The 27,987-nt window shown below is 42.6% G+C and overlaps 3 protein-coding genes across 5 annotated transcripts in view; all 3 read left to right on the top strand.

Moving 5' to 3' along the window:
- Positions 1–1,158, top strand: part of LOC132473255 (homeobox protein Hox-D4b-like) — a 29,223-nt gene extending 28,065 nt beyond the window's left edge. Inside the window, exon 4 of the mRNA XM_060073292.1 lies at positions 1–1,158. This exon is cut by the window's left edge and continues 144 nt beyond it. Within this exon, the coding sequence (XP_059929275.1) occupies positions 1–149 (149 nt within the window). The 3' untranslated portion in view covers positions 150–1,158.
- Positions 1–27,987, top strand: part of LOC132473517 (uncharacterized) — a 241,247-nt gene that overhangs the window by 70,154 nt on the left and 143,106 nt on the right. The gene's annotated exons all lie outside the window — the stretch shown is intronic.
- mtx2 (metaxin 2) lies at positions 8,669–27,631 on the top strand. Of its 3 annotated transcripts, none has more exons than XM_060073697.1 (10): positions 8,669–8,860; positions 20,158–20,205; positions 20,400–20,446; positions 21,234–21,306; positions 21,433–21,509; positions 23,016–23,108; positions 23,832–23,870; positions 24,031–24,156; positions 24,330–24,406; positions 26,999–27,631. In XM_060073697.1, exons 1-10 carry the CDS (start codon positions 8,821–8,823, stop codon positions 27,156–27,158), a joined length of 780 nt encoding a protein of 259 aa, XP_059929680.1. In that variant the 5' UTR covers positions 8,669–8,820; the 3' UTR covers positions 27,159–27,631. The 3 variants fall into 3 exon arrangements, with proteins under 3 accessions (XP_059929680.1, XP_059929682.1, XP_059929681.1); XM_060073699.1 differs by lacking the exon at positions 26,999–27,631 and adding an exon at positions 25,358–25,752 and having other exon boundaries at positions 8,679–8,860; XM_060073698.1 differs by lacking the exon at positions 20,158–20,205 and having other exon boundaries at positions 8,679–8,860.

A 27,987-nucleotide genomic window follows, 5' to 3' on the forward strand; every position in this document is an offset into this window, starting at 1 on the left:
TAGCCGAGCGGCAGGTCAAGGTCTGGTTCCAGAACCGCCGCATGCGGTGGAAGAAGGATCACAAGCTGCCGAACACCAAGGGGAAGAACAAGAACAAGAAGCCCGCAGACAGCGGCCCTCCCCGCCTTGAGGGGCTGGCGGCGGTCTGAGCCTCGGCAGAGGCTCGGTGGAACATTGGTACCGGTACCGGAGAGGAGAGGGCCGGTACCGGAGAGGAGAGGTCGTTACCGGAGAGGAGCGCCGCCGCCCGGTGCGCGGTCCCCTCAGACTCCGAGGGGATGGACGCGCTGGAGAAAACAGGGTTTATTTTTACAGGGTACACAAACAGGGTTTTTTCTTTACTGAAGTAGTTATCAAAGTTATTTCCATGCACATGTACAGGCCTTAAAGTGGTTCCAATAAACAGGTTAAATACTGTATGTACTGTAGTAGCCTACCAAATACAGACCACCCCTGGAACTCATCAGGCGCATTTATGCTTCAATGTTTATTATTCAAATTGTAAGCTATATTGTGATAGAAAATACCGACACCTAAGCTACTATTAATAATAATGTTTATTATAGAAAAATAATTACTAGGTCGAGCGGATTCATTTTCGTACAGTAGGCATCGATTTAAAACGTTATGGACCATGTCGTGTTTAATGGATACATTCAAATGGAAGGGACAGCTGGTCTACAGCCTTTATCTGAGGGCCGGGAGGCCTATACGGATTGGGTCCCCACACTCACTGGGACAACCTCAAAATTAGGCTGACATGTTTTCTGCACTGACCGATTTTTTTAATAGGTAGGCCTACTACTCAGGGTTACAGGGTCAAAAGATTTCTGAAATCTTTATTTGTAAACACAGAGTCGTCAAACAAGTACTGTTCTAAAATTGAAATGATGATGCTTTCGGATTTTTGTTATTCCAGATTGATATGCTATTATTATTATTGTTATTATTATTATTATTATTATTATTATTATTATTATTATTATTATTATGATTATTATCACAGTCATCATAGTTCAATTTATATTTTATTTTTGGTAGCAATTATTATCTTGGTTGATGTGATATATTTTTCATGAATGTATTGTTTTATATTTAGACATTTGTAACAATAAATAAATAAACGCTGTCGTTGTCCAACGATGGTGAAATATCTCATCCGACGGCCCGTGACACACACAGATAGACACACAGACACATAGCCTACAGACTCACACAGACCGGCACAAAATCAAGCACTAACAGATTGATGTCCCTTGATAAGGAGGAGGATGGTTTCACCGGTAGCACATGTGACAGAGAATACACTGCTCGTGATTTATGATCGGTGAATTTATTACCGACATATATTTGGTTGGTCTACATCTGGATGAAGCACTCCATCACGCCGGGACCCATCAAAGCACCAAACGGTCCTAGCCAAGACAAACAGTGGTGACGGGTGGCCATGTCTTAATAGAGATGTATTGTTGAGCGACTAATGTTAAGGCCTGAAGACCGAAATAAGCCGGGCCCGGGGGAAAACGATCTAGATTAGAACCTGAAATGGAGATCATCGTTTATTTTACGTCAGTTGTCTCGAAGAAAGAGTGATGTTTTGGTTTTTGTAATAAATGCCATTGTTGTATGCCATAGGCCTACATTTTAAACAGTTGAAATAAGGCTGATGACCTGAAATGAGACCTTTATGATTTGATTGTTCAACTCGTAACGGGAGACAACAAATGAGCCAAGAGAACAATTCAATATTGTTCCTGTTTTTCTAAATTTGTGTTTTTTAAAGTGGGCTGAACTGTAGGCCTACCTGAGCGCTGGGGGGTTGGGGCCCTTCATTAGTGATGTCCGGTGGGTTTGGACCTCGGAGGAAACCACAGCAGGCAGACAGTGACCGATAGGAGTAAGTATCCTCCTTATTAGTAAAGCCAAAGACAACGCTCTAAGCAGTTGGTTTACACTTAAAAATCTGCTCGAATATCAGATTGCTGAATGTGAAATTTGGATTAAATTACAACACACGCCGTATTCAGAAAGATCTGAGTTGACAGGTGGATTCATCACGCGGGAAAATGTAATTGGCTTAGGTTCTTTAGTGATAAAGAGAAAATGTCGACTTCTGCAGAAATATGGCTCCATATTCATCTCCCCCTGAAAAAGGCTGAGCCCCTCTAAGCCACCCCTCTCAAAACCCCGTCATTTTGTGATGACAAATATTTATGGAAAATAGAAAAGGCATTTCCTGCAGAAAATGTGGTGAGTGCTGTAGTACAAAGTGAGGTTGAAAATAAGTTTTAATAAAGGCACATAGATTAAGACGTAAAGAAATGTTAAATGGCTTAAATCAAGTGAAGCGATTTGAACAGAGTTCACAAGTCTAAATGATGTAAACAATGTTAACATGCACACCATTTAAAAATATATAAATGGTTGGAAACAAATAAAGTGACAGCTGAATGAAAAGCACAAAGCATTGCTAAAAATGCAGAAATGTAAAAGGAATTGAACTGAAGAATCTGAAAGGTCAAATTTATTGCCCTGCACTGCTGAATAATCTGAAAGGTCAAATGCATTGCAGTGGACTGCTAAAAAACCTGGAAGCTGAAATCGAAGAAGTGCTGAAATACAATGTCACAAAAGCTGGAAGCTAAACTGTAATGCTGTAAAAGCTGGAAGATAGTAGTAGGCTATAAGTGTTAGGCCTATTAGCTGTAGCCTATAGTAGTAGCCTAGCAGTAGTAGCCTAGTAGTTGCTGAAGTAGTAGCAGCTGAAGTATTAGGTAGCTGCACAAACGATATGCCATATGAAAGGTATGGTATTGATTGATGCTTGTAGAAAAAACAGCCGAAATTGAGCGGGAAAGGGGCCAAATCTGGCAACACTGCCTGCACGTCCTCGCGCTATTACCTCAGCCGTAAATCAAAAGACCAACTGAAAACTATGGGGTCAGACAGTGGCGGTTTTAGGCACGGGCGAACCAGGCAGCCGCCCGGGGCGCCATATTTGTGGGGGGTGCCAAATCACATGGGGGGCGCCACGAGCAGTAAAAAATAAAAACACGCCGCGAAGTACATAACATTGTGAGGGGAATTGGTATTTTGGCGCCCCCTCTGGCTGCAGGCGCATACCTGCTCGTTGAGAAGGTGCCATGCACAGACGGAATGAAACCCCCTCCGAAGTCCGTAGGCTCATGATACAACCCCCCACTGCCACTGGGGTCAGAACAGTCTCATTAATAACAAATGCACAGAGAAGGATTCACAAATGTACTGCAGTGACTGGGTTTTTACATTGTCGGTGCTGTTTACTACTTTAACGGCACAGATAATCCAAAAACCCAGTCGAAACTAGATGGAAAAAGTGTGTAGTTCAAAACGTGACACAGCTTTTACATCTTCGCCACCTAGAGTTTGTAATGTACGATCATTCGAAAAACCCATGGTATTCCCATAGACATTTGACAGAGGGAACCGGGAGGCTCGGAAGCTGGACTCAGAGGTCGGAACTGCATTCATGTGATCGGCTGAAAACGAGGGAGGCATCTGATTGGCTACAGAGAGTTCCTTGTTGAAAAAAATGCATTTGTGAATCTAGCCCAAGCCATGTGCCGTGTTCCAATATCCATACTATCCGTACTTACTAGCCTAAGTTTGAGTATAGGGCGTTCCGATTCAGATCGGGCGAAAATAAGTGGACTGAAAGGGCCCGGAATATGTACTCAAAACGGTCAAATCGCGAAGTGTGTGACGATGTACACTTTTCGTACTCAACGGTAGCCCTCTTAGCTACGTAGCGGAAGAGGGCGGAGCCAGGCTGAGCCAAAGTCGGCGCATTTCCCACTTAGCCTGCATTAATAGAGTCATTTTATAGTTTTTATAGTTTTTATAGCGTTTTATAACTGCTAGGCGTAAAGAGTTCACCGGTCAAAGCAGGAAGTTTATTGCGCGGGAGGAGCCGCGGCGGCAGTCGTGATCTTAATTTCCGGTTAGTGCACCACAGAGTATTCGATTTGGAACAACACTGACATCTGAAAATTAGCGCACTAAGTGAGTGCGGATAGTGTACTTCGTTTAAATGTACTCATGGAAGTATGGATATCGGAACACGGCAATGGACATATTATAGAATGGACACCGGATTCCAAAATGGTGCCCATTCATTCCTATGTAAACTGCTCAATGGCGCAGGGCAACATCAAGGAGAGATATGCTTCCGCATCTTGGGAGCCTAGCCACGCCCTAGTTCATGACGTACCGGATGCAGAAATATTCTTGTTCTTTAGCACCCTCAACAAACCAGCGCAAGGCAGGTACGGTCCCCCCCCCCCCGCCCTCAACAACTGAGCGCAAGGCCGGTACGGTCTTCTCTCCCCCCCCCCCCCGCCTCAACAACTTCAAGAGACCCCCACAAAGATGGAATCATAACTCGAACCCTGCATGGAAGTATAAGTTAACTTCATAAATATGAATGATTGCTGCATATAACATATAACACCAACAACATAGTAAATCTATGTAGGCCTAGAAAAAAATACAGTTCAATGTTATTGCTTAAGAAACAGATTCCTTCCAACTATTTACAAAAAATGCAATCAATAATTTATATACAAATAAATGGTAACATATCGATCAACAATGAGGTTGGAGTAGCCCACCCACATAAATAATTGCAATACACCAACATTGTTAACTGCCATACAAACAAGCAAATAAAGAATTAAATACTAACACAACGGAAATGTTTATTAGGCTATTAACAATATTATAACAATTATACCGTAATGCACCCGTTCTTTGTCTTTGGATCTTTTGAATAAATGGATCAATAAATGGTAGATGCAATGATCGCAAGCAGAGGAACGTGAGAGTCATTGAGCAGCAGCTGAACCAGTCTAAAAACCCCTTTATCACTAAAACACTTTTGGTGATAAAAAGTCACCACAGTGCCTAAAAACCATCAACGTCATTCATGATAAAGGTGCCATGGCATGAAAATCACACTTTATGAGGTTTTCTAACATAAATATGAGTTCCCCTAGTCTGCCTATGGTCCCCAAGTGGCTAAAACTTGCGTTTGGTGTAAAACGAGAACTAGGTGTTCTGCTCGCCTTTAAAAAAAACGGATGCTCAAGCGCGCTGATTTGGAATGTGGTTTCCTATGTCGTCACACTGCAGTAAGCTCCTCCCCTTACTCTGCCTGGCCCGCCCAGAGACTTGGCCCGCCAATGAGACACGACCGTGCGAGCGCCACGCGCGCGCGCGCGCGCGCGCGTGTGTGTGTGTGTGTGTGTGAATACACACACTGTAAACCAAGTGTTTCTTGTCGGTTCTTTGACGTCTCTTGTATTTCCACAACGAGACTGTGGTGGGGGTTATCTCAGCCATGGTTGAGAAGGAATTGGGGGAAAGGAACTTTGGCTTTGACTCCCTGAAGTACATGAACTGCGTCATGTTGCCGGTTGCCGCGAGGCACCACCGCCGCGAAGCAGCGGTGATGTGATGTGAAAGTGGAAGAACCAGAGACGTTGCAGAACCCGACGAAGTCGTTTGTGATTCATAATATCGTCTGGAGGCGCACACAGCTTTTGGCCGTGATAATATGTATTATATGATATAGATATCTATGTATTATTATTTAGATATAGAGCTCCAGGACTGTAACGCAAGTGTTGTAGGCCTACACTTCCTTGTTATTTGGATAACCGTTCTGCTTTTGGTGTTATGGCGCATAACACGTCGGACTCTCGTCTCTGGTATTTCTACAACGAGACTCGTAGTGGGGGTTATCTCAGCCATGGTTGAGAATGAATTGGGGGAAAGGAGCTTTGGCTTTGACTCCCTCAAGAACATGAACCACGAAATGGAGGAGAAAGGGATTGTTGGCGGCGAACACGCTTGTGCCCCGCTTCCCGCTGCCGAGGGACCACCGCCTCAGTGCTGCAGGAGGAGGAGGTGCCTAAGCGCTGCCCGGCAACAATCCCTTTCTCCGCCTTGTCGCGATTCAGTCTACGTCACATCGATGTTGACGTGGAAGAACCAGGAACGTCAGAGAATGTGGTATTATTTAGATATAGAGCTCCAGGTCTCCCGTGTGTTCTAGAATATTTACAGAACACTGCTAAAGGCTGTGTGCACCTCGCCATTGCGATACATCCACTGTAAACAGAGCGCATGATACCGCGGCTGCAAGCTGCTCAGGGCCACACCCCCACCCTCCTCCTTGACCCGCCTCGCTCCTCCTCATTTGCATTTTAGCTACAGACACCAAAACAGCGCATTTGGGGGAAGCTCAATGTGCGACTGCCTCGGAGTGGCTGTAAATCAGCACCACGGCTGAATTTCGGGAACGTCTTTGAATACTGTGTTAGTGCACCACTTATACCTATATTAAAGCATCCATAAAATAGCATGTCATGGCACCTTTAAGTAAAAGGAAAAACCTCGGACACGAGAAGTTAACGGAGCCGTGCACTAGGCCCTCTCGATTGGCGGGCCGAAACAACATTTGTTTTACTACGACTCCTTTCAGCTGCCCACCCCTCCTTCTCCAGCAAAAAACAATAACATATAACGGCTAATAAAACGCTTGAGGTGGCGTTTTGAAAAGAGAAAACTTTTTTTTTTTTTTTTTAAAGACAAAACTTTTTTTTTAGTACATGGCATAAAGATAATTATGAGCATTTCACTGATAACCAGTCATTTTATTGCGGAGACACATTCCTGTGTGAGAGAATGGGTGGGCGGCTCCGCCGTCCTCCCATTGACTTCCATTGTAACAAATAGTATTTTAAAGTAGAATAGCCTATCTTAAAAAGAATAAAATATTTGAAAAATCTGAATGAAGCGCGTGATTCCAAGCTAATCTGAACATTTTAAAATTGGACTGGAGTTGGGAAAATTTTGAAGAGATAGGTCCCAAAGAGAATAATGAAGAAGAAAGAAAGAATGCAACCTAAGAAGAACAATATTTGAGCGCTGCATGCAGCACTCACCTAATAATATGTTTTATTAATAATGTGGACGTAAACACACTTTATGCAAACACACACACGCATGCACACACGCACACACACACAGACACACACACACTCTCACACACAAACACACACTCTCTCACACACGCACACATGCACACACACACACACACACACACACACACACACACACACACACACACACACACACACACACACACACACACACACACACACACACACACACAAACAAGCACACACACACAAAAATGCCAGAGGGCAATTGTGCACATTGGTAAATATATCATTGTGTGCCTCCAGCTTTCGAGGGTAACTGCACCATAATGCAAAAATAGGTCCCTACACTACCCAACATATCATCACATTTCTAGATGCACTTCATGATGCAGCTGAGATCAGTGCAGCCCAGGTTTGTTGTTGTTTGGGTTAATGTTAGTTTCCATCTGGCTGTTTTGGTCGAAAACTGTTTCACAAACCATAAACAATTGGAAGTTGTATACTTGCACCCTTACTTGCCATTTCTGAACCCTATAGAAGATTTTTTGTCGGCCTGAAGATGGCGCGTATATGACCGCCAACCACATGCCCGCATGCCTCTTCTGCAGGCAATGGAACAGGCCTGCGGAGACATTGAGGTAAGGTTAATCCATGGATGGATTCGGCACACAGTGCGAGGAGCCATAAGCCCACCCACACACAATTTTTCTGTGTTTACAGTACAGTAGTGTATTTTTTGTATTTTTTGTTTTATTTTTGCTTAAACTGAATTTACAGCAATGTAAGGTAGGTACTGCAATTAAATGTACAGTATTCAGTATTAGATTTTTGGGTTGTGGTGAAAGCGTGCCTTCCGTGGAAGTGAATAAAAACAGTGAACATGAAAGACTGCAGTGTTTTATATAAAGTAGAGTGTGTTGCCACTGATTTGGAAGTGTATTCATATGATAGGCCTACAAGTGTGTATCACTTTGTCATCAGAGTGACTTTTTGATAAAGGATTGTTAGGTTTCAATAGCAGAGTTTCAATTTGACATAGATGTGAATGGTATATTTCTCAGTGTTTAGTCTTATTTGCTTATTTGAGTCTTGAAACAATGAGCCAAGTTTTGCAAAACGTGTTCAAGCAACGGGCAAAACCGGTAATATAATAATATCTAGGTAGCCTATATCTGAAGACATCCGACTGACTTATATGTCACAAAATGTAAATATGAAATCATATATTTAATCTGCTTGCTCTGTGATTTGAATGGTTGATTCGTATCATATTGTAGTGTGCAGTATTATTTGTTATTATTTCAGAATTCTTTGTCACTGCTACAGTAAACGGAAGATGCTGACCCTGGGAGTGAGACCCTGGCACAACAGCAGGCCCACACTACGTTAGCTCTGTATTGCATATTATGCCCTATGGCTTTATCATTATTAGTAGCAGCAATATGAGAGGTAGTAGCCAAGTAGCCAAATAGCCACAGTAGTAGTAGTCCTAGCGGCAGAATCATTAGTATTGTATTATTATTGGGTAGATGGGCCCATTTGAGACTGAATGTAAGGTGCAATAGAGTATTTGAAAAGGTTTATAAAAATTGTCCTGTCACGACGAAATTAGATTAATCTCCCCAGTTTCTGCCGTTTCACGTTTGAGCCAAAGCGGAACCAACGTGTGCCCGTGGGAGGGTAGCACGTTCACCCGGAGCTCTGCAGCTGCGGACCATACGGCGCACAGCGGTAACGGCCTGTTTAGTGTAACCTTGTGGAGATAAAGCATCGGTTCACCTCTTTAGTCTGGGATTTAGTTCGGGATTCATTCTAATAGTATAAAGCTGTCGACATGTCGCTCGCTGCCGAAGCCTTCGTGTCCCAGATAGCAGGTAGGCTCTGGTTTAAGGATGGTTTAATGACTAATGGTTTAATGTTTACCCTGACTTTCCCTTCACTACCGTCACACATCGTGCACTTAAACGGTTCAGATTAAAGACGAACAGTACGCAACAATATGTAGTGATACAATGACATGTAGTGACACAACGACATGTTGTGACACAACGACGTGTAGTCACACAATGACGTGTAGTAACACAACAACGACATTTAGTAACGCCTTTACACTATATGCGTCGTCAACGGATGACCGAGGGCGTGTCTGACGTATAGGGGACTAGTCTCTAGACGCATACTGCAGCCAATCAAATCGCTTCCCGCTACAAAGCCGATGTGTGGATATAAATACAAAAGATGACGCAAACAACAGGAAGCTAAAAACAATCCTATCATTCCAGATTTCCTTAAAAAAATGTAACGGCCGGATTTTGTTCTGCTGGTGATGAGGTCGTTGTACCCTTGTTCACACTACATGCGTCCGTCGACGGATGACCGAGGGCGTGTCTGACGTATTAGGGAGTAGTCTTTGTAGACGCATACTGCAGCCAATCAAATCGCTTCCGCTACAAAGCTGATATGTGGATATAAATACAAAAGATGACACAAACAGGTGACTCAAAACAATCCTATCATTCCATTTCTTTTAAAAAATATAACGGCCGGATTTTTCCTGCTTGTTATTGCAAAATGGATCCAGTTGCATAAGACGATCTGATTGGCCGATGGATCCGGCACTGCCTGAAAAGTTGAACATTTCTCAACTTTTTGACGCAGGCCACGGAGCCGAATGGATGGACAGACCCACAATGCATTTCGGGAGCGCCCCATGCAGAGTCAATGAGATCCGTTGACGGACCTCTTGCCCACTGCACCGTCCGTCAACGGATGACGGAAGGCGTGGCTTACGGATGGGGGAGTAGTCTTTGCAGAGGCATCCGTCAGCCAAGCCCGAGCATACGCGATCTGATTTGACGACGTATCCGTCGCTGCCTGAAAAGTTGAAAAATTTTCATCCACAATGCATTGCGGCTCCGCCCCATTCAAGGTCAATGGGATCCGTCAACGGACGGATGTAATGTGCAAGAGGTTCATACCTCCGGATCCGGACGAAATTCGTCTGTCCGTACCAAACGTTGTCTCTGGGACTACCCTTCATAACTCCGTCCGGTTTAAGCGTTGTTATGGATGTTACGAAATGCATCCTCTAGGGCAGTGGCATCTGTAGAGGAGCTGACTTCGCTTCGTCAAAAATCGGCAAAAAAAAGGCCCAACATTTGCTCTCCTCAAAATGTTGCGCCATATTTAAATGACCAGTTATAACCCATTGCCAAAGCAGGTGAACAAAAAAATAAAAAAGGTATATAGTATAATATAAGTATAAAACGTTAAATACATATACATCTCAGATATTATACTACTCTCTATTTTCGCGAATGGTTGGACTTCTGACTATCCACCTTATTCCGCGCGTAAACAAGGGGGGGTACCATATTGGTTCCGTTTCGTGTTCTATCTTCTGGTTGAGCAACTCTGTTATCAGCAGGGATGGGGATCGAAACCCGGTTCTATCAAGGACCCGGTTCCACTTTTTTCCAAACCCGAAAATCATTAACGTTTGGGCTAATCGATACCACTATCGAGTCCCGTCAATCATTTATAAAAAAAATATCCCGTAGGTCCTGTAACGTAATATTGTGTCCCTCGAGTCGCGTCACGGCAAACATGTATTACAAGTAAAACAAGTGAAGTCTGGCGGTTAACTTTGCTCCCGAGGATGGCTGAACGGGCAAAAAGGGTGAAAATCATTTATTGTAAAGGGGAACACAACCTCAATGGCCAAGCACATTAGCATTGTGCATCAAATAAAGGCCAAATGCAGTACCTTCGACTGTCTCCGAATTGAAAAGACTCCTCCTGTGGCTGTATATGTACATAACTAAATGTCAGAGGTAGTAGCAAAGATATGTCTTTTTTAACTTTCAAGTTTCTTGTAGCTCTAACTGAATAATCACAATCGCGTTTCTAGTAGGGTTGTCAGTCACGATACTGGATTTTCTAACTTCAACACGATTCCTGGAAAAAGATCGATATTCTATACCATTTTCGATATCAGGGGAAAAGTTTTTTTCAGGAAAGAACATACCCAAAGTAAATAGATTATATCTCCACAACTGCAAGGGCGATAATGTCATCTTTGGGCCAAAAGAAAGATTGTTGTGCAAGTGAAATATTCAATGGGGATAATACTTGGTTAAAGTGAATAAAGCCATGGAACACAGCATAAGTGGAAGATAACATTTCCACCTGAAATAATTATCAGTATCAGTTGGGAGCGCTGTCTTACTATGAGACACAAATAAAGGTAGATATCTTACAATTTTGACACTTGACACCTCTATTTAAAGTTCAGGGCAATCGAATGCACCAAGCCAAACACTCGCAAATAAATATATGGCCACTAGATTGCGCTGAAGAATATGTTTTCTGATTGAAGGCAATTTACCTATTTCCTAAGAAACCTTCTCTTATTCATTGATTGAAAAGACCACGTTAAATTGCAAAATTTGGCCCAGATACTGGATAATCTGTTTATGGTGGTTCTATTCGATCAGAATCAACTTTGTGGACAAAAATCACGAAGGTAATACTTCATTTTTGGTTGTTAAAAGAAAAGGGGACGTTTCTTCTTAAGTTGTTATTTGCGAGTTTTAGTCACAGAATGATATGGTTTGGACTGTTGGAATAAGTGGAGGCTCAGCTTTCATGTAATATATACAGTAGTTTGTGAGGGTCCAATTTCGTGAAAAAGATCGCTATTGCTGTGTGCATGTGCACAGTTATGAAACCCAAAACCGTGTTCTTGACTTTCCTTGATAATTTGCCTCAATCCAAAGTACTTCCAAACTGCACTCCTCCATCACTACTCCATTTAACTTCTACCTAAACCGTTCGCGGAGGTGCTGCACTTGAGATGCTAGCTGTGTTGGCTAACGTTTAGCACTGCCAGAGACTGCACTGTGACAGAAGGCGGGGCTATATTCGCACTGAAGCGATGCGTGTCTGTTAACTCGCTTTCCGAGAGAAGAGAAGACAGCTCGCTGATCAATTGCAAATACTTCTATTTTGTGTGGTTTTGCGGAACAAAAGGTTGTTCTGCAGTTTCTAAAAACATTTGAATAAATAGCTTTTATATAACATCCACCCAAAATCCACTTGCCCGTTCGGGCAACCACAAAAAATCTCAACTTGCGCAAACATTTTTTTTACTTGCCCCGGGCAAGCGGGCAACCGTTAGTGTCAACCCCTGGTCTCCGAATTGAAAAGACTCCTCCTGTGGCTGTCTTAATCATCCACTCAAAGTACAAACGGTAATCGCACACACAGACATTGTCGCTATAGTCCCGTCAGTTAAAAATAGTAATCCAATTGTGAAATTGGTGTTGTAATCGGTAGCATACAAGCTAGTTATCTTAAAAAGTAAATAAAGTTTCAGATGTTCTGCGTGATGATGTGTTGAGGTTGGCTCAGTAAAGCGACGGTTATCATGATGCGTTCAAATGTAACAGAGAAACGGTAAATTGAGCTTTTGGTGAGAAACATGAGTAATAATGTATTACTCATGTTTCTGTGTTACTAATACAATTGTTTAGTGCTCTAATCATTTTAGTATATATAATTAAAACTACTGATGTCAATATGTATTAAGAATTACATATTTAATTTAAAATACAATTATTTATTTCCTAAATATTTTCCTCATCACTAAAAGCACGTCGCATTTCCATTCCACCAATTAATAGAAAAGTATCGATAGTGGTATTGAAAAAGACTCGGATCGTTAAGGAGTATCGAAAATGGTATCGATATCAATAAATATTAATGATCCCCATCCCTAGTTATCAGTGGCACAATACATTAGCAATTTTAGTCAAGATGACTAGTATTATTTGACAAGATTCTGAGAGTCTGCAGGTCTATCTTCGTGGGGACATTGTACAAGAAGATGAGGAATAAGATGTTCAATAAGTTGCTATGGTTACATGGTTAAAATGTTGTTTCTATTGTTTCTATTGTTCATTTTTACAATTATATGCCAAACTTGAAAACTTATATCTGTATTTTTATACACAAACGTTATGTTTTTGTCAGAGAGGGACAAAAAAATAAACTTGACACGAGGCATTTGCTAAATCCTTTAATGATTGAGTTAATACTTTGACATAATACTAACTATTTACATTAGAAAGAATAGCCAATACTATGTATAAATAGTAGTTAAAATATGCACAAGGCCTAAACATTTTTTTTGTCCGGTTCCGGTTTCCGACCAACCCGTTGAATTTATGTGCGGCCCAAATTATTTATGAGCTGCTGTAAAAAAAAAGAGAGAAAAAAGTCCTACCTATCATTCGCTGCCGCTGGAAAAAATAAAATTAATTCCCTACCTACCTACCCATGACCTCAACGGACAACTAACAGGAACCAAACTTTTTTTTTTTTTTAGGCCCAAGTAGTTAGGTAGTATAAAGTAATCATTTGCATAACTGCATATAACGCTCACAGAGCAACAGGCGACCTTCATTATTCTCGTCTGAAACAAAAGCAAGCATGTCTCTGAAATAGAATGCTCTTAGGCCGCGTTCACATCTAGCATTTTTTTAAATCTGCCAGCGCTTGTTTTACATTATATTCGTATGGAGCAGAGCGTTTCTGGAAATAGTCACGGCCGTTTTTTTAAACGCCTCTCCCAGCGTTTTTTTCTGCCATACGGAGAGTTGAAAAAAGTTCAACTTTCACGAAGAAAGCGGCCAATGTCAGGCGTCTTTTGGGCAACTGACCAATCAGAAGCCGAACATTGACACCTTGTCACGAAGGAAACTCAACTGTCAAAACAAGAACCGATGGCAGACAAATCACTCGGGAAAGTGCCGTTGGAGCGATTAATAGTTGTAATCACAGAACATGTCGAGATCTACGACATGTCCAATGGGCTCTAGCCTGGATACGTAGTAGGCGAGTAACGTCGGGTCTAGAATGGGCTCGTTGCTAGGCGATAGAAAAACGCTCTTGGCGCTTTTAGGGCAAAAAAACGCTGCCAGCTTTTCTTTTTGTTGAAAAAACGGTCGGCTCAACTTTTCCCTATTACAAAAAACGCTAGATGTGAACTTGGCCTTATGCTGTTATTATACATCCGACTCGGAGGTCCGAGGACGTTGCCTAGCGACACGCACGAAAACGCCCCTTTTCCTCGGATGGCGAACTCGCCATCTCGGTTGAACTCAGTGGTGACCGAGCAAAATTCCGAGACAGAATTCAAGATGGCTGCGCCCAGTGTGACTTGAAGTATGAACGGTTTTCATTGTACTTGGACTAGTGATGTGACCGGGTACACCTGTAACCGGTTAGTAAATCATAACCGTTAAGGAAAAATCTGTAAACGAAAACCTAAAAAAAAAATAATAATAATAATTGTATCAAAAATAACACATAGGCTACTATTTATTTAGCGATTAATAAAACTACAAATGTTCCACTTGGACAACATTAAGGAGCTAATAAATGCATGTGTTTCCCCCACGTTCACACAGCAGCGGCGCGTCGCCGCTGCTGAATTTTCTCCGCTGCTGCAATAAAAATCCTTCTCCTAATTTATTATTATTATTTTTTTTACGTAGCTCCTTTTAGAAAATGTACAGCGCGTAACGTCAATTGCGCAGCACGCGGCACATCGTCACGTAACCAACATCAAGAAAAATACACAGCAAGTGTGGCAGTTGTTGGCAGTAGGCTACCCTACACGGTTGCAGTTACATTGATTCTAGCAGTAGCGAGTGAAGCGGAAGAAAGAAGGAAAGAGAGAGACAGACAGAGAGAGAGAGAGAGAGAGAGGCAGACAGAGAGAGAGAGAGAGAGAGAGAAAGTAAGTTGCTAAAATGTGTCGCTACATGACCACCAGTGTTAAAAACCCTCTAAGCCCAATCATTTTATTGTATCTATAAACCGCAACCTCGGTGCCGTTTTTCCTCTAGGTGTGTGTGTGTGTGTGTGTGTTTGTGTGTGTGTGTGTGTAGGCCTATGTGTGTGTAGGCCTATGTGTGCGTGTTGTCGCTCTTTTTGGGATCACTCATAGCCTTTACAGGAGCTTATATCCAGTCAGGAATTTATAGCCTAGGTATTTTCGGGAACTTTGAAAAATGAATCCATACTGTTAGATCCGATGTTGTTCTTTATTGCCATATAAAATCCGTTTTCATCGCGTATTTTAGTTAGGGATTTATGCTAATCGCCTGTAAGCATGTGTTCATTAGCATAAATGCAGGGAAAAAACCTAAGGACTTCTTAAAAGATCATGAATAGTTTCTATTATGTATGACTTATATTTATTTTATAATTTTCTCATCACTTTTTGACTCCCAAGACTAAGAAGAAGTGTTTTAAGCAATAACAAGCTTATCATCGCTCTCTTGTCCTCTTCCCCTGACTCTCACTGTCTCACAAAGTAGCTGAGCTCACCTGAGGTCTATTTGTAGTGCTAAGGCTCACACTGATTGGTACTCAATTAGCTTTATTTTTTATGTGTGTGAGTCTGTGTTCTTTTCAAATTTTAGTTAGGTTTATAATTTAAAAAGATGTGTTTGGCCCATTGTTGCAGGACATTTCATTTTTGAACAAAGTGTCTTATGTAAAAAACAGTTATGCTTTGGGCATAGCAACCATGTTTAGTGTTTAAGCATTAGGCAAAAATCTGTAAATAAATTGTGCAAATTATATTTGCGTTGTGGAATTTTTTGTTTAAATATTACTATATAAAAATCTGTAAATGAAGACACAAAAGGCAAAGTTACAACACCAATAATCCCATCTACAGTAATATACAGGACTGTTTGAATAGGATTTAAGTGCATATTCTCCTCTCAAAGTGAACACACTGGTCCTCTGCCAATGCTACCGCGACAGCAGCTTTCCGGGTGTCGTCCATGTTTCCTCCAACGACCGAGCAAAATAATAAAACGATTGAAGTGTGGGCGTGGCGTCAGATCCGAGATCCGAGTCGGTTCGCAGAGAATACTCAAAGGCAGCATTAGTCTTGGTGTGCTGGAATGACTGGGGTTGACTGCAGCTTTCAAAAAGAGATTTTCCTCCTTCTCGTTCTTGGAATGCAAAACACGACCGACCTTTCAACTATGTAAATATTGATACGCCTCGGTGCTCTTGAAATTCTTCATGGCCGACCCATCGACAGGACTAAATAATAAAAAATATCCCCATATGACACCTGAGGCCACCGCCGCATGTCATCCACCCTCGGTGGAGTTCATTAACCTCGGGTGACGAAGTACAATCCATCAATCCCAACTTTTGACCGACCGGAAGTTTCAACACAAAGCGGAAGACAAACACATGTAAAAAGGGGCGTGGCGGAATAAGGTGGATACTGCTGCCTCGATTTCCGTTGATATTGCTACATTTCTCCCGGAGCACTCCGGATTCGTAAGCTCAGAGGCGACGGACCCACTGACGGACAAAACCCCCTCCGGGAGCGGGTAGTCCTGGAGACAGTGTTTGGTACGGACATTGAGTCCGGATCCTGAGGTATGAATCGGCCTTTAGGCTACGGCGAACGTAAATTGCCCAAACGTTCGACTTTACACTCTGGTAAAAAAATAGCAGTTGCACCTAGCAGACAGTTTCAACCTAAAAGTAAGTTATAACTTATATTTTACACCTCCCCTCTTGCTGGTTTAAGTTCCATTCTAACGATAAAGGCCAGTTAATACGTTAAAATATTTAAATACAAAAGATGGCTGTTCGTTTTGAGCAATAGGAAGAGGAGTTTCAAAGCGGTTTGCGTCGGGAACGGATTGTCCGTGACCGGATTGATCCATTTTATCAGTATGATGATGTGGATTTATATGCGCGATTTCGGTTTTGCTGGGCGGAATTGCTTAGAATAACCGGCTTTCTTGACAACAACCTGCAGCACAACACAAACTGAAATTCGGCTCTAAGTCCAGCGATGCAAGCGTCTTTGGCTCTGAGATATTTTGCCACTGGGTCTTTTCAGAACCTAGTTGGTGACTCGGTCCATGTGCACAATACTACTGTCTGCAGAGTGGTTCGAGCTGTGGCAGTATCTCCGTGCAGGCATCTGAACACATATGTTGGCTTCCCTGTACAGCCTGCATAACTAAACCATGTCCGTCAAAAATTTTATCACATCGCTGGTTTCCCAAACGTGACAGGCTGTGCAATTTTGCAAAAGTTGGCAGTTCATTCCGTTAATACCTTCTTTATGTGAAAATAGTTGCAAACATACCTCCTAACATACCACCTTACCTCCTCGAGAGATAAAATAAAGAACAACTCCAGCCCACGTACAAACCAATTAAATATTCTAGAGCTATTCCATACAATGCATAGCCAGGTAGAGGCCAACTCAGACAAAAACTCACGACACGCACACAACGAATAGCATACAAAGCAACAATGAGCTGCAATTTATTATAAAATCCGCCATCAAATAGCCTAACTTAACACCTCTACCGCCCAAGTAAATTTTAGAGAATAAATGACTGTCAAACTGTTTTCTTTGCCCTCTCATTTGGGTGCTAACGCGTCTTCACTCGGATAAGGTGGAAACTTTCCGGAACTTCCTGTTTAAATTGTTGGCTGTCAATGATTGGCTTGAAATTATCTAATTGTCATTACGTAAGACACTGGTACAATTTACGCACTACTAGTAATGTTAAAACTTAAGTTATGGTGGTGCAACCAAAATTTAGACCACCTTTTAATTTGAAACTAGCTAGGTCGAGCGTAGGGTTAAGGCAAACTTTACACCCAAACTTATGATGGCATTATGTTCTGCTGGTGCAACCGACTGCAGCGGGATAACTGCATCATATTACACGTTGTACTTCATGCCATACTACACGTTAGGGATGGGCATTCGATTAAGTTGTCTTCGTCGATCGTCGGGAGAATTAACAATCAATTAGTCGATTAATCGTTAATATTTTACATTAAGTTTTATTATAGTTTTAAATTATATTCAAAATGAAAACACAAATGTAGCGTGTTTTCCTCATTGGGATCTTTATTATTAGATGAACAACTCAGTTAAACCAGATCCGTTCAATAGTTATGCGCTACTCTGCTCTAAGCAACGGAGCATGCAGCTCGAAGCCGGTGCTCATAAACATAACTAAAAATAAACACAACCCTAGTTTCTCCCCAAAATAATAACAATATATCAACAAAACAATCATGTTATAACTTAACCAACCAGTCTACGGAATTTGTTCAGAAAGATGAGCATGTTGACATAGTCTGGGGTCAGACGCGACCGCAGCCTGGTGACTGTCAGTCCAGCCGCCGAAAACACCCGCTCTGAGGGGACCGACGTTGCCGTGATGCACAAATACCTCCGTGCTAACTTGGCAAGGCGGGGGAACAACTTTCCACAATCCAGGGGCTCAGAAAGTTCTTTATTTCTGCTTCGATGATAACCTCGCCTTGAGTGGTAGGCCTATAGTGCTCCCCCATAAGTCATTTTTTAAATCATAATGGTCCCACACCAGACTTCGCCGTGGCCTCGTCCGCTTCATGATTACATCGCCGTGTTCCAATATCCATACTATCCGTACTTACTAGTCTATGTTTGAGTACGTAGGGCGTTCCGATTCAGATCGGGCGAAAATAAGTGTACTGAAAACGGTCAAATCGCGAAGTGTGTGGTGATGTACACTTTTCGTACTCAACGGCAGCCATCTTAGCTACGTAGCGGAAGAGGGCGGAGCCAGGCTGAGCCAAAGTCGGCACATTTTCCACATAGCCTGCATTAATAGTAATTTTGTAGTTTAGTTTAGTATAGTTTTTATAGCTTTTTATAGCTGCAATGCGTAAAGAGTTCACCGTTCAAAGCGGGATGTTTATTGCGGGGAGGAGCCGCAAATTAAAATATTGCCCCCGTGTGGTAAAATGTTTAATTGCACACTGCATTAGTTTAATCGATGAAAAATTCACGTAATCGACGAAATTCTTAACGATCAATTAGTCGATCATCGATTAATCATGCCCATCCCTACTACACATCATACTACGTGTTATACTACACGTTATACTAGACGTTGCACTACATGTTATTGTTGCGCAAAACTCTTAACTAGGAATCCCCCAAATACCACAACAGCAGTCAATGGATCAATTATTAAAATAAATACTTTATTAGTACAATTTCCTATTAAAAACTCTAAGATGAGTATCACCTATAAACAAATAAGGTATAAAATCGTCCGTTCCAGCTAGCGCCAAGCTAGTCCCACGAGTTTGAAAACAAACAAACAAAACAAACACTGCTGTGAAACATGGTGTAGGGATCCGTCCGTCTACAACGTCTCTCGCTGGTCACGGAGGCCTGAGCGGGCTAGAAGATTGCACCGGAACGGAGGGTGACTTCCAGACAGAACAGAGAGGCAGAACAATTGTCAGGGTGGTTTGACGCTATCGGAACCAGACTCATGCAAAGCTTACGCCTAAAAAAAAAAAGAAGTTTGGTTCCTGTTGGTTGTCAGTTGAGGTCATGGGTAGGTAGGGAATTTATTTTATTTTATTATTTTATTTTTTCCAGCGGCAGCGAATGATAGGTAGGTTGTTTTCATTTAAAAACGAGAAAATTCGCTCATCCTTGTACAGAATGAAGAGATGCTGTAGCAAAACGTAATTATAGTTTGCATAAAAAAAATAAAAATCCTTTTTTTTTTTCTTTTTTTTATAAAGCTCATAAAATAATTTGGGTCGCACATAAATTGACAGGGTCGGTCGGAAACCGGAACCAAACAAAAACATTTTTTAGGCCTTATGGCTAGGGTACGTCCCTTTCTCACGGGACTGGCAGGCGTTGTCGTGAACCGAAGAACGTCCGAGTGGTCCTTCCTGGCGTTGCGAGGTCTGGTCGGGTAGTAGTCTCGGGTGGTAGCGGGTCAGCGATGATTGTTCCGTTTGTCGGCGTCCAGGGATCGGTACTCCTGTTCTCGCGGTGAGGAGCACTACAAACTCAATGTCCTTGCCCCTTTTATATCCTGGTCCCTTTTGTCTGTACAAGAGAGAACACAACGCACACCCCAACCCACAGTGCCAATAGGGGCAGGGAATATCGGCTCTAGCCGATCAACTGTCTTTGCAGTTAATGTACTGTTCCCTTGTCGCCTACTGCAAGTTATACTACACGTTAAACTACACCAATGATCAGAAGGGTTTATTTCTATTCTGTTTGTATTATTTCCAGCTGTTGAGCCCTGGCCGGAAAATGCCACTTTGTACCAACCGCTGAAGGGTAAGTGTGTGTGTGTGTGTGTGTGTGTGTGTGTGTGTGTGTGTGTGTGTGTGTGTGTGTGTGTGTGTGTGTGTGTGTGTGTGTGTGTGTGTGTGTGTGTGTGTGTGTGTGTGTGTGTGTGCCAGAGAGAGCGAGTGTATGGACCACGGAAGCATCCAATTTACAATCATCATGTTTACATTTCCTTCCTTCAGATGATCAGATCCTGCTCTCGGATTGTGCCTCATCTCTGGCCGTTCAGGTGAGGCTTCTCCTTCCCCCTTTCAGTTCAATACCCATGCAAAACCTGTTAGCCTCCGATAGCCATCCTCGCGAGCTCACCTTTGTTTTTGCTGAGCGGTATTAGTGAGCTGAATATGGTCTGGCTGTGCGATGCTAATAATATGTAAGCACATATGAATTGAATGGTAATTATTTGGAATAATTTTTTGAGAAGCAAATTTGAATTCATTGAATTTGTGTCGATGTCAACATGACCCAAAGCAATATTTGATTTCAGTTTATCTTAAAACTGTCACACCCATAAAAACGGGTCAAACAAGACTACCCACACTTATAAATTGCGGATTTTCTTTTGTCTCATGTCCACATGACAGAGATGTCACATTCTCGGCCAAAAAGTGTGCTGAACAGTTAGCCAACGCATGTCAATACTGAACATGCTTTTCAAATATCTTGTGAATAAGCTGTATCCGTAGAATATGAAGTGAACATGTGAAACTTTGGTGCACGAACAGAAGGAGATTACTGATTATAACACAGTTTGGTGTCTACATGTCAAAGTATATTGAATGGTGTTCGAGGTATCTAGGTGTCTTAACTGCTTATTATGCTACGCTTAAGGGAATTCTTTGAGTTCCCGACCGAAGGTGTTTACTTTACTGTTTATAAATGAGCTGATTGCTGAACCATATGGTTATGTTATTTTGACCATAATAGTTTATTAGTGGGCATGTAAATGTTCTGAATGACCCAAGACCACAATGTCTATGGAGTCATTTGTTAAATCCAATAACTGCTCTCCGCAGACCTACCTGAGGATGTGTGGCCTTCCAGTCCAAGTTGCTTGCAAGGCCAACGCAGAGTATATGTCCCCCTCTGGTTAGTGAACCACTCATTACTTTTTTCATTGGAAATTGAAGGATATCACAAAAATTAAACATACTCATTGAACAGTAAATATGAATGTGCTCTCTTCCTTCTTATTCTCTGTCCCTCATGCTATAGGGAAGGTTCCATTTGTACATGTTGGGAACCAGGTGGTGTCTGAACTGGGACCCATTGTCCAGTTTACTAAAGCCAAGGTAACAAACAGAAAACATCTAAACCTTATGATAATGTCAATATTCAAATTTTAATTGAAAGGTCAGATCAGAATTTGGAGGCTAAAGTTTGAATATTGTTACTGTATTGAACTTATATCTCTCAAGACGTATGCAATATCCCAAAAGAACAGTTGCGCTGTGCCACCATTCTCCTTTCACGCGCACCTTGTAACGTTTCTAAATGTGTGTTCTAAATTTAGTTGATTGTTTTCTCCTATTTAATTTCTGAAATGGTTTGATGACTGAAATTACATGTTTTATCTGAATAACGCTCAAAAAGCTCAACTACAATATAAGGGGTAAGCTAGAAGTCAGTGGCTTCCTTCTCCAGCCACGGAGTGTCTTGCTGCAGCGTGGGAGAACGCAGCTGCGGAAGACTCTACTTTAGGGCTCATTCTTCTGTAGAATGTGTAGTAAAGGATGTGAGCATTGCTGGAGGTTCTAGAGCGCCTACAGCTGTATGGCGCTGCTGGTGTGAGGGCTCTCATTGGAAACCAGACCCACTCAGTTTCACATTAAGACACTGATTCAAATATTTTGCAGTGTTTAAATGATCATCAAACCAAAATGTTTCATTGGAATTGCACCGCAGAACTTGTGATATTCAAGATCACACAAAGCAAATACACACACAAGCTAGGGGTGGAACACTATATATCCTAAAATAAGAAAGAAAGAATGAACAAAAAATGTATTATTTCACCTTTTTTATACAAATACAAATAGTTTGGCTGCCTCAACAAATACAGATGCATATACGGGGCTCGCTGCACATCCTTAACACACACTATGATGGATGGCCAGAAAAGGAAAATACAAAGCCTTTTTATGTATTTTATAAATTTTAATAAATATCCCAACTTCCCCCAACTTTGTTGTGTGAATGGGTGGCATCATCTGTGCCACCTTGCAACAAATTATGTATGTTTGTAATCAAATGTCCAACCTAAAATGTGAGTTCATTAGTCGTGTGCAGAGGTTATATCCATGCTCCCATGCGCATGCCCAAAACACTGTATCTGCTGAGGTGGTCTTAGCTTGTATGTAGAAAATAAAAATGCTTTAGAAATTAATCCGGTGCAGTGACAACATAGTCTAGGTATGGATATAGTCTCAGTGTGGACATAGTCTAGGTATTGACATGGTCTAGTTATGGACACAGTCTAGGGATAAATAAACACATTCTTAGTATGGATATAGGCTAGGTATAGCATGGTCTAGGTATGGACACGTTCTAGGTATGGACACGGTCTAGGTATGGACACGGTCTAGGTATGGACACGCTCTAGGTATGGACACGCTCTAGGTATGGACACGGTCTAGGTATGGACACGGTCTAGGTATGGACACGGTCTAGGTATGGACACGGTCTAGGTATGGACACGGTCTAGGTGTGGACTTGGTCTCAGTGTGGACTTGGTCTTGGGTTTGATTTTGTGTCTCCTCAGGGCCATGATCTCAGGGTGTGATTGTGTGTTTCCTCAGGGCCATTCTCTCAGTGACGGCCTTGATGATGTCCAGAGAGCAGAGATGAAAGCGTACATGGAGCTGGTCCACAACATGCTGCTGACTGCAGAGGTAAACACACACATGCACACAAAAACAGCCTCAACAGATTTCATTGTTTCCCCTGTGATATGTTGAGGTGTGTGAGGAGCACTATGTTGATAAGATGTGGTTCTGATGAGCACAGTTCTGATGAGCACAGTTCTGATGAGCGGTTCTGGTGAGTGGTTCTGATGAGCGGTTCGCACAGCGGTTCTCTAGAGCACGTGCGCAGTTTGTGATCAGAGTCAATCAGGGCTCCGTCACGGTCCAAAATTAAGTTGCAAAAATTGATAAAAAAACAGTCGGAGCAATTATTTGAATTTGTAAGCAGGTTTTCACCTGCCAATGGTCTACACACTCTATAATTTTCGACCCTGGGATCGGGAACATTCCAACAGAAATGGTCTCGCACAACGCTATAACATAATCACATATCAAGAAATAGCAGCATCTTTGTCATCCTTCTGCTTCTGTTGTACACAGTAGAACAATATGGTACTTTCTATCATGTTGAATTTTAGTCTTTTACAGCAGAACACTATTTTGCTGTCAGTATATGTTTATGAATAAATGAAAGGGTGCCCCACAACACTTGGAAGTTTAAAACAAATAGCAGTGGGGCCAGTAATCCAGTGGTGGATCTGTATCCTATGCCACATGTCCAATGAATGTATGCACAACTACATTATAATCAATTGTGTTAAAATCTCATCCACTGTTTTATACTCTGTTTACCTCTTGGTTATTTCACAGTTGTACGTCCAGTGGTGTGATGATTCTACAGCTGCTGAGGTCAGACCCCTGTTTGTGTGTATGTGTGTGGGCCTATGAGCTGTTTGTCCATTTGGAGTCTCTGGAACAGCATTTACTTTCCCAGATGTTTCTGTGCCTGTGTGGAAGGATAGAGCGGTGTATAAATGTGCACATCTTGTCTCTATGGCCTGCAATATAGATCTCTCGGCCCAGATACAGCAGTCCGTACTCATGGCCACTGAACCACATCCTGGCCTATCAGAAGCAGTGGGACGTCCGCAGGAAGATGAAGGCTATTGGCTGGGGAGGAAAGTGCCTGGAACAGGTGGGAGGGATACGTGTGTTTTTTAAGTATGTCTCACTTCTCGGTTTCTAATCCTTACAGATGACGCTGCATGTTGTGGTGCTGTGATAAATTGACTGTCCCTTCTACATAGCAATGAGGCCATGATGGCATTGTTTCTGTATTGTAGCGTTCTATGACGTGGTGTCTTTCAGGTGTATGAGGATGTGAGCCAGTGTTGTCAGGCGCTGTCCCAGAGGCTGGGAACTCAGCCATACTTCTTCAACAAACAGTATGTAACCTCTCTCTCTCACTCACATGCTGTCCGTTCACTGCCAAACAAGGCAAGCGCAGAACTAACAAATCCACGTGTACAAATTATTATTGCGAGGACTTTGAGTGAACTTGTGCATCATATTGTCTTGCCGGCGAGAGCGATAATATATCTGCAAGGAGAAGATGATCGATTGGGTGTTTCCATAAAGTTAAGTTAAGCTACAGCACTACTTTAGCTGTGTCTGATCCCGGGCTCGCATCGGATTATCCTGCTCCGAATTTTTTATGTTTGAGTGGATTATTTTCTTTTTGGTACAAAGTGGCCAGAGCCAGCCATGGCCATTGTGTACCTGAATGTGATTGGTCATTGTGTCCCTAAATATTATGGGTTGCTCATCACATTTTGACGATCTATGTTTTTTATTATTCCCTACGCCAGGGGTTTTCAAACTTTGTGTGTGTGAACCACTATTTGTAATCAAGATTTTTTGCATAATACACATAATAAAATTTGTCTACACACAGTCCAACCTGAATTACCCGCACCTCTTAAAGGTCCCATGACATGCTATTTTATGGTGTATTAGTGGGCCACTATCACAGTATTCAGAAATTCAGCCGTGGTGCAGAATTACAGCCACTCCGAGCCAGTCGCATATTGAGCTTCCCCCAAATGCGCTGTTTTGGTGTCTGTAGCTATAATGCAAATGAGGAGGAGCGAGGCGGGTCAAGGAGGAGGGTGGGGGTGTGGCCCTGAGCAGCTTGCAGCCACGGTACTATGTGCTCTGTTTACAGTGGATGCATCGCAATGGCGAGGCGCACACAGCCTTTAGCCGAGTCCTGGAGCTCTATATCTAAATAATATCATATTATACATAGATATCTATATCATATAATATATATTATCACGGCCAAAAGCTGTGTGAGCCGATATTATGAATCTCAAACGACCGCGTTGGGTTCTCAGACGTTCCTGGTTCTTCCACGTCCACATCAATCTGAAGTAGACTGAACCGCGACATGGAGGAGAAAGGGATTGTTGCCGGGCAGCGCTTAGTCACCTCTGCCTCCTGCAGCGCCGAGGCGGTGGTCCCTCGGCAGCGGGAAGCGGGGCTCAAGCGGGAGAAATTCACGGCCAACAATTCAAAGCCAAAGTTCCTTTCCCCCAATTCATTCTCATCCATGGCTGAGATAATCCCCACTACGAGTCTCGTTGTGGAAATACCAGAGACGAGAGTCCGACGTGTTATGCGCCATAACACCAAAAGCAGAACGGTTATCCAAATAACAAGGAAGTGTACAACCCTTGTGTTACAGTCCTGGAGCTCTATATCTAAATAATATCATATAATACATAGATATCTATATCATATCATACATATTATCATGGCCAAAAGCCTGGTGCGCCTCCAGACGATATTATGAATCACAAACGACTTCGTCGGGTTCTCCGACGTCTCTGGTTCTTCCACTTCCACATCAATCTGAAGTAGACTGAACCGTGCGCTGCCCGCTGCCCGCTGCCGGCTGCCCGCTGCCCGCTGCCGGGCAGTGGTGCTTCGCGGCGGTGGTGCCTCGCGGCAACCGGCGGCATGTCGCAGTTCATGTACTCCAGGGAGTCAAAGCCAAAGTTCCTTTCCCCCAATTCCTTCTCAACCATGGCTGAGATAACCCCCACTACAGTCTCGTTGTGGAAATACAAGAGACGTCAAAGAACCGACAGCAAACACTTGCACACACACATGTGGCGCTCGCACGGTCGTGTCTCATTGGCGGGTCAAATTTTTTGGGCGGGCAAGGCAGAGAAAGGGGAGGATAGATCCTTTATGACGACATATGGGACCACATTACATTCCCCTTGAGCCTCCGTTTTCGTCAAAGGCGAGCAGAACACCTAGTTCTCGTTTTACACCGAACGCAAGTTTTAGACACTGGGGGACCATAGGCAGGCTAGGGGAACTCATATTTACGTTAGAAAACCTCATAAAGTGAGATTTTCATGCCATGGGACCTTTAATAGGCCTACTAGCACAATAAATTACAGGTCATAGTATCAGTACAACAGGCTTGTTCAAAGAAAGTTTACTGCACACAACGGCTGCCACATATTATATGCTACTGGACTTCAACGTTCCCGCCTAGCGCCAATAGCCCTAAGATTCTGGGACGCTCTAATCTTTGCACTAGCCTATTTTAGTAATCACACAATAACTTAAATTAAATTTAAATGTACATTAATACATATTTATAATAATATACATATTTTCAATTTGTATAATAAAAAATATTCCTGGTAAAATTAATGTTAAAAAAAAAAAGTATCTTATTTTGCTTTTCGACTGACCACCTGCAGTACCGTGACGGACCACTGGTGGTCCGCGGACTGCACTTTGGGAATAACACAACTCTGCATCAGTTGCGTGCGGTGCTGCTTCACAAATACTCTTCTGGCCAGTATGTTGTCTCGCTGGCTTAAAGGGCCGCTCTGGAAATGGGGCCTGTCTTAGGAAAATGGTAGTCTCCCCGGAAGTAGTTGTTGTTGTGCAATCGGAAAAAAGTGTAGTCGGAATAACATGTCTGTGTGTGTGTGTGTGTGTGTGTGTGTCAGCCCCACAGAGCTGGATGCGCTGGTGTTCGGCCACCTCTTCACCATCCTGACCACACAGCTGACCAGCAGCGAGTTGGCTGAGCGGATCAAGCGGTGCAGCAACCTGCTGGCCTTCTGCAAACACATCGAGCACACCTACTTTAAGGACAAGAGCGCCTAGAGGGGGCACAACCACAACCGCTTCCAGTACCCTTCGTGTTCTCTCGCGGTCACCCCTTATTCCTTCACGTGAGCACTGCTGGTGCTTGACACGTATTATTTAAATCATATATCAGCGGGCGCACCTTGCTTGCACAGCCCCCCTCTTCCTCTCTGGTTCCACCAATCATCTCGCCTGTATATTGTTGCCATATTGCAGTGGTCACCATAGAGAGTCTTAACTCCATAATGATTCACCCCAACATGAGCAGGAATCCTGGATGAGCCCGAGGTCAGCTTCTGGTTGCATATAGCCTTCAGGGGTTAGTGTTCAGCCCCTCACTGTTAACACATTTCACCTGTTGGGGCAGGGTTTAATCGGCTGTATAAAGGAGATCTGAACATAATGATATATTGTTAATATTGTTTTTTTCACTTGTTTTGTGTATGAATTGTGAAGCGTCAAGTGCCTCCGAAATAAAGGGCAGGAAACAACGCTGTCTTCTTCCCATCATCTACCTACCACATGTACTTATTACACTCCTCCTAGTGTGTGTGTGTGTGTGTGTGTGTGTGTTGCCAAGCTTTTACATTTTATTGGGCTATTTAATTTATTAACTGTAGTTTGCAAGCATTCACATTTATTTCCATGATGTCCAAATGCCATTCAATGTGTAATAATAAGAATTAACCTTATAAAGAGGCTAGTAATAATATTTATTATAATAATAATAATAATAATATATATTATATGTATAGCCTAATATGTGTACTAAATGTGTAATACTTGGCTATGCGATGAGGTTCTTCACCCGCCATGCATGGATAGAGCTCCCTATTCCTTGTGACCC

The sequence above is a fragment of the Gadus macrocephalus genome, chromosome 15 (genome assembly GCF_031168955.1).
Source record: "Gadus macrocephalus chromosome 15, ASM3116895v1".
Lineage (NCBI taxonomy): Eukaryota > Metazoa > Chordata > Actinopteri > Gadiformes > Gadidae > Gadus > Gadus macrocephalus.

Excerpts from the sequence above, each read along its gene's own strand:
- mtx2 (XM_060073697.1), top strand. The coding sequence starts at position 8,821 with ATGTCGCTCGCTGCCGAAGCCTTCGTGTCCCAGATAGCAG. Across the intron at positions 20,447-21,233 it reads CCTCATCTCTGGCCGTTCAG|ACCTACCTGAGGATGTGTGG; the intron begins GTGAGGCTTCTC and ends TGCTCTCCGCAG. Across the intron at positions 23,109-23,831 it reads ACATGCTGCTGACTGCAGAG|TTGTACGTCCAGTGGTGTGA; the intron begins GTAAACACACAC and ends GTTATTTCACAG.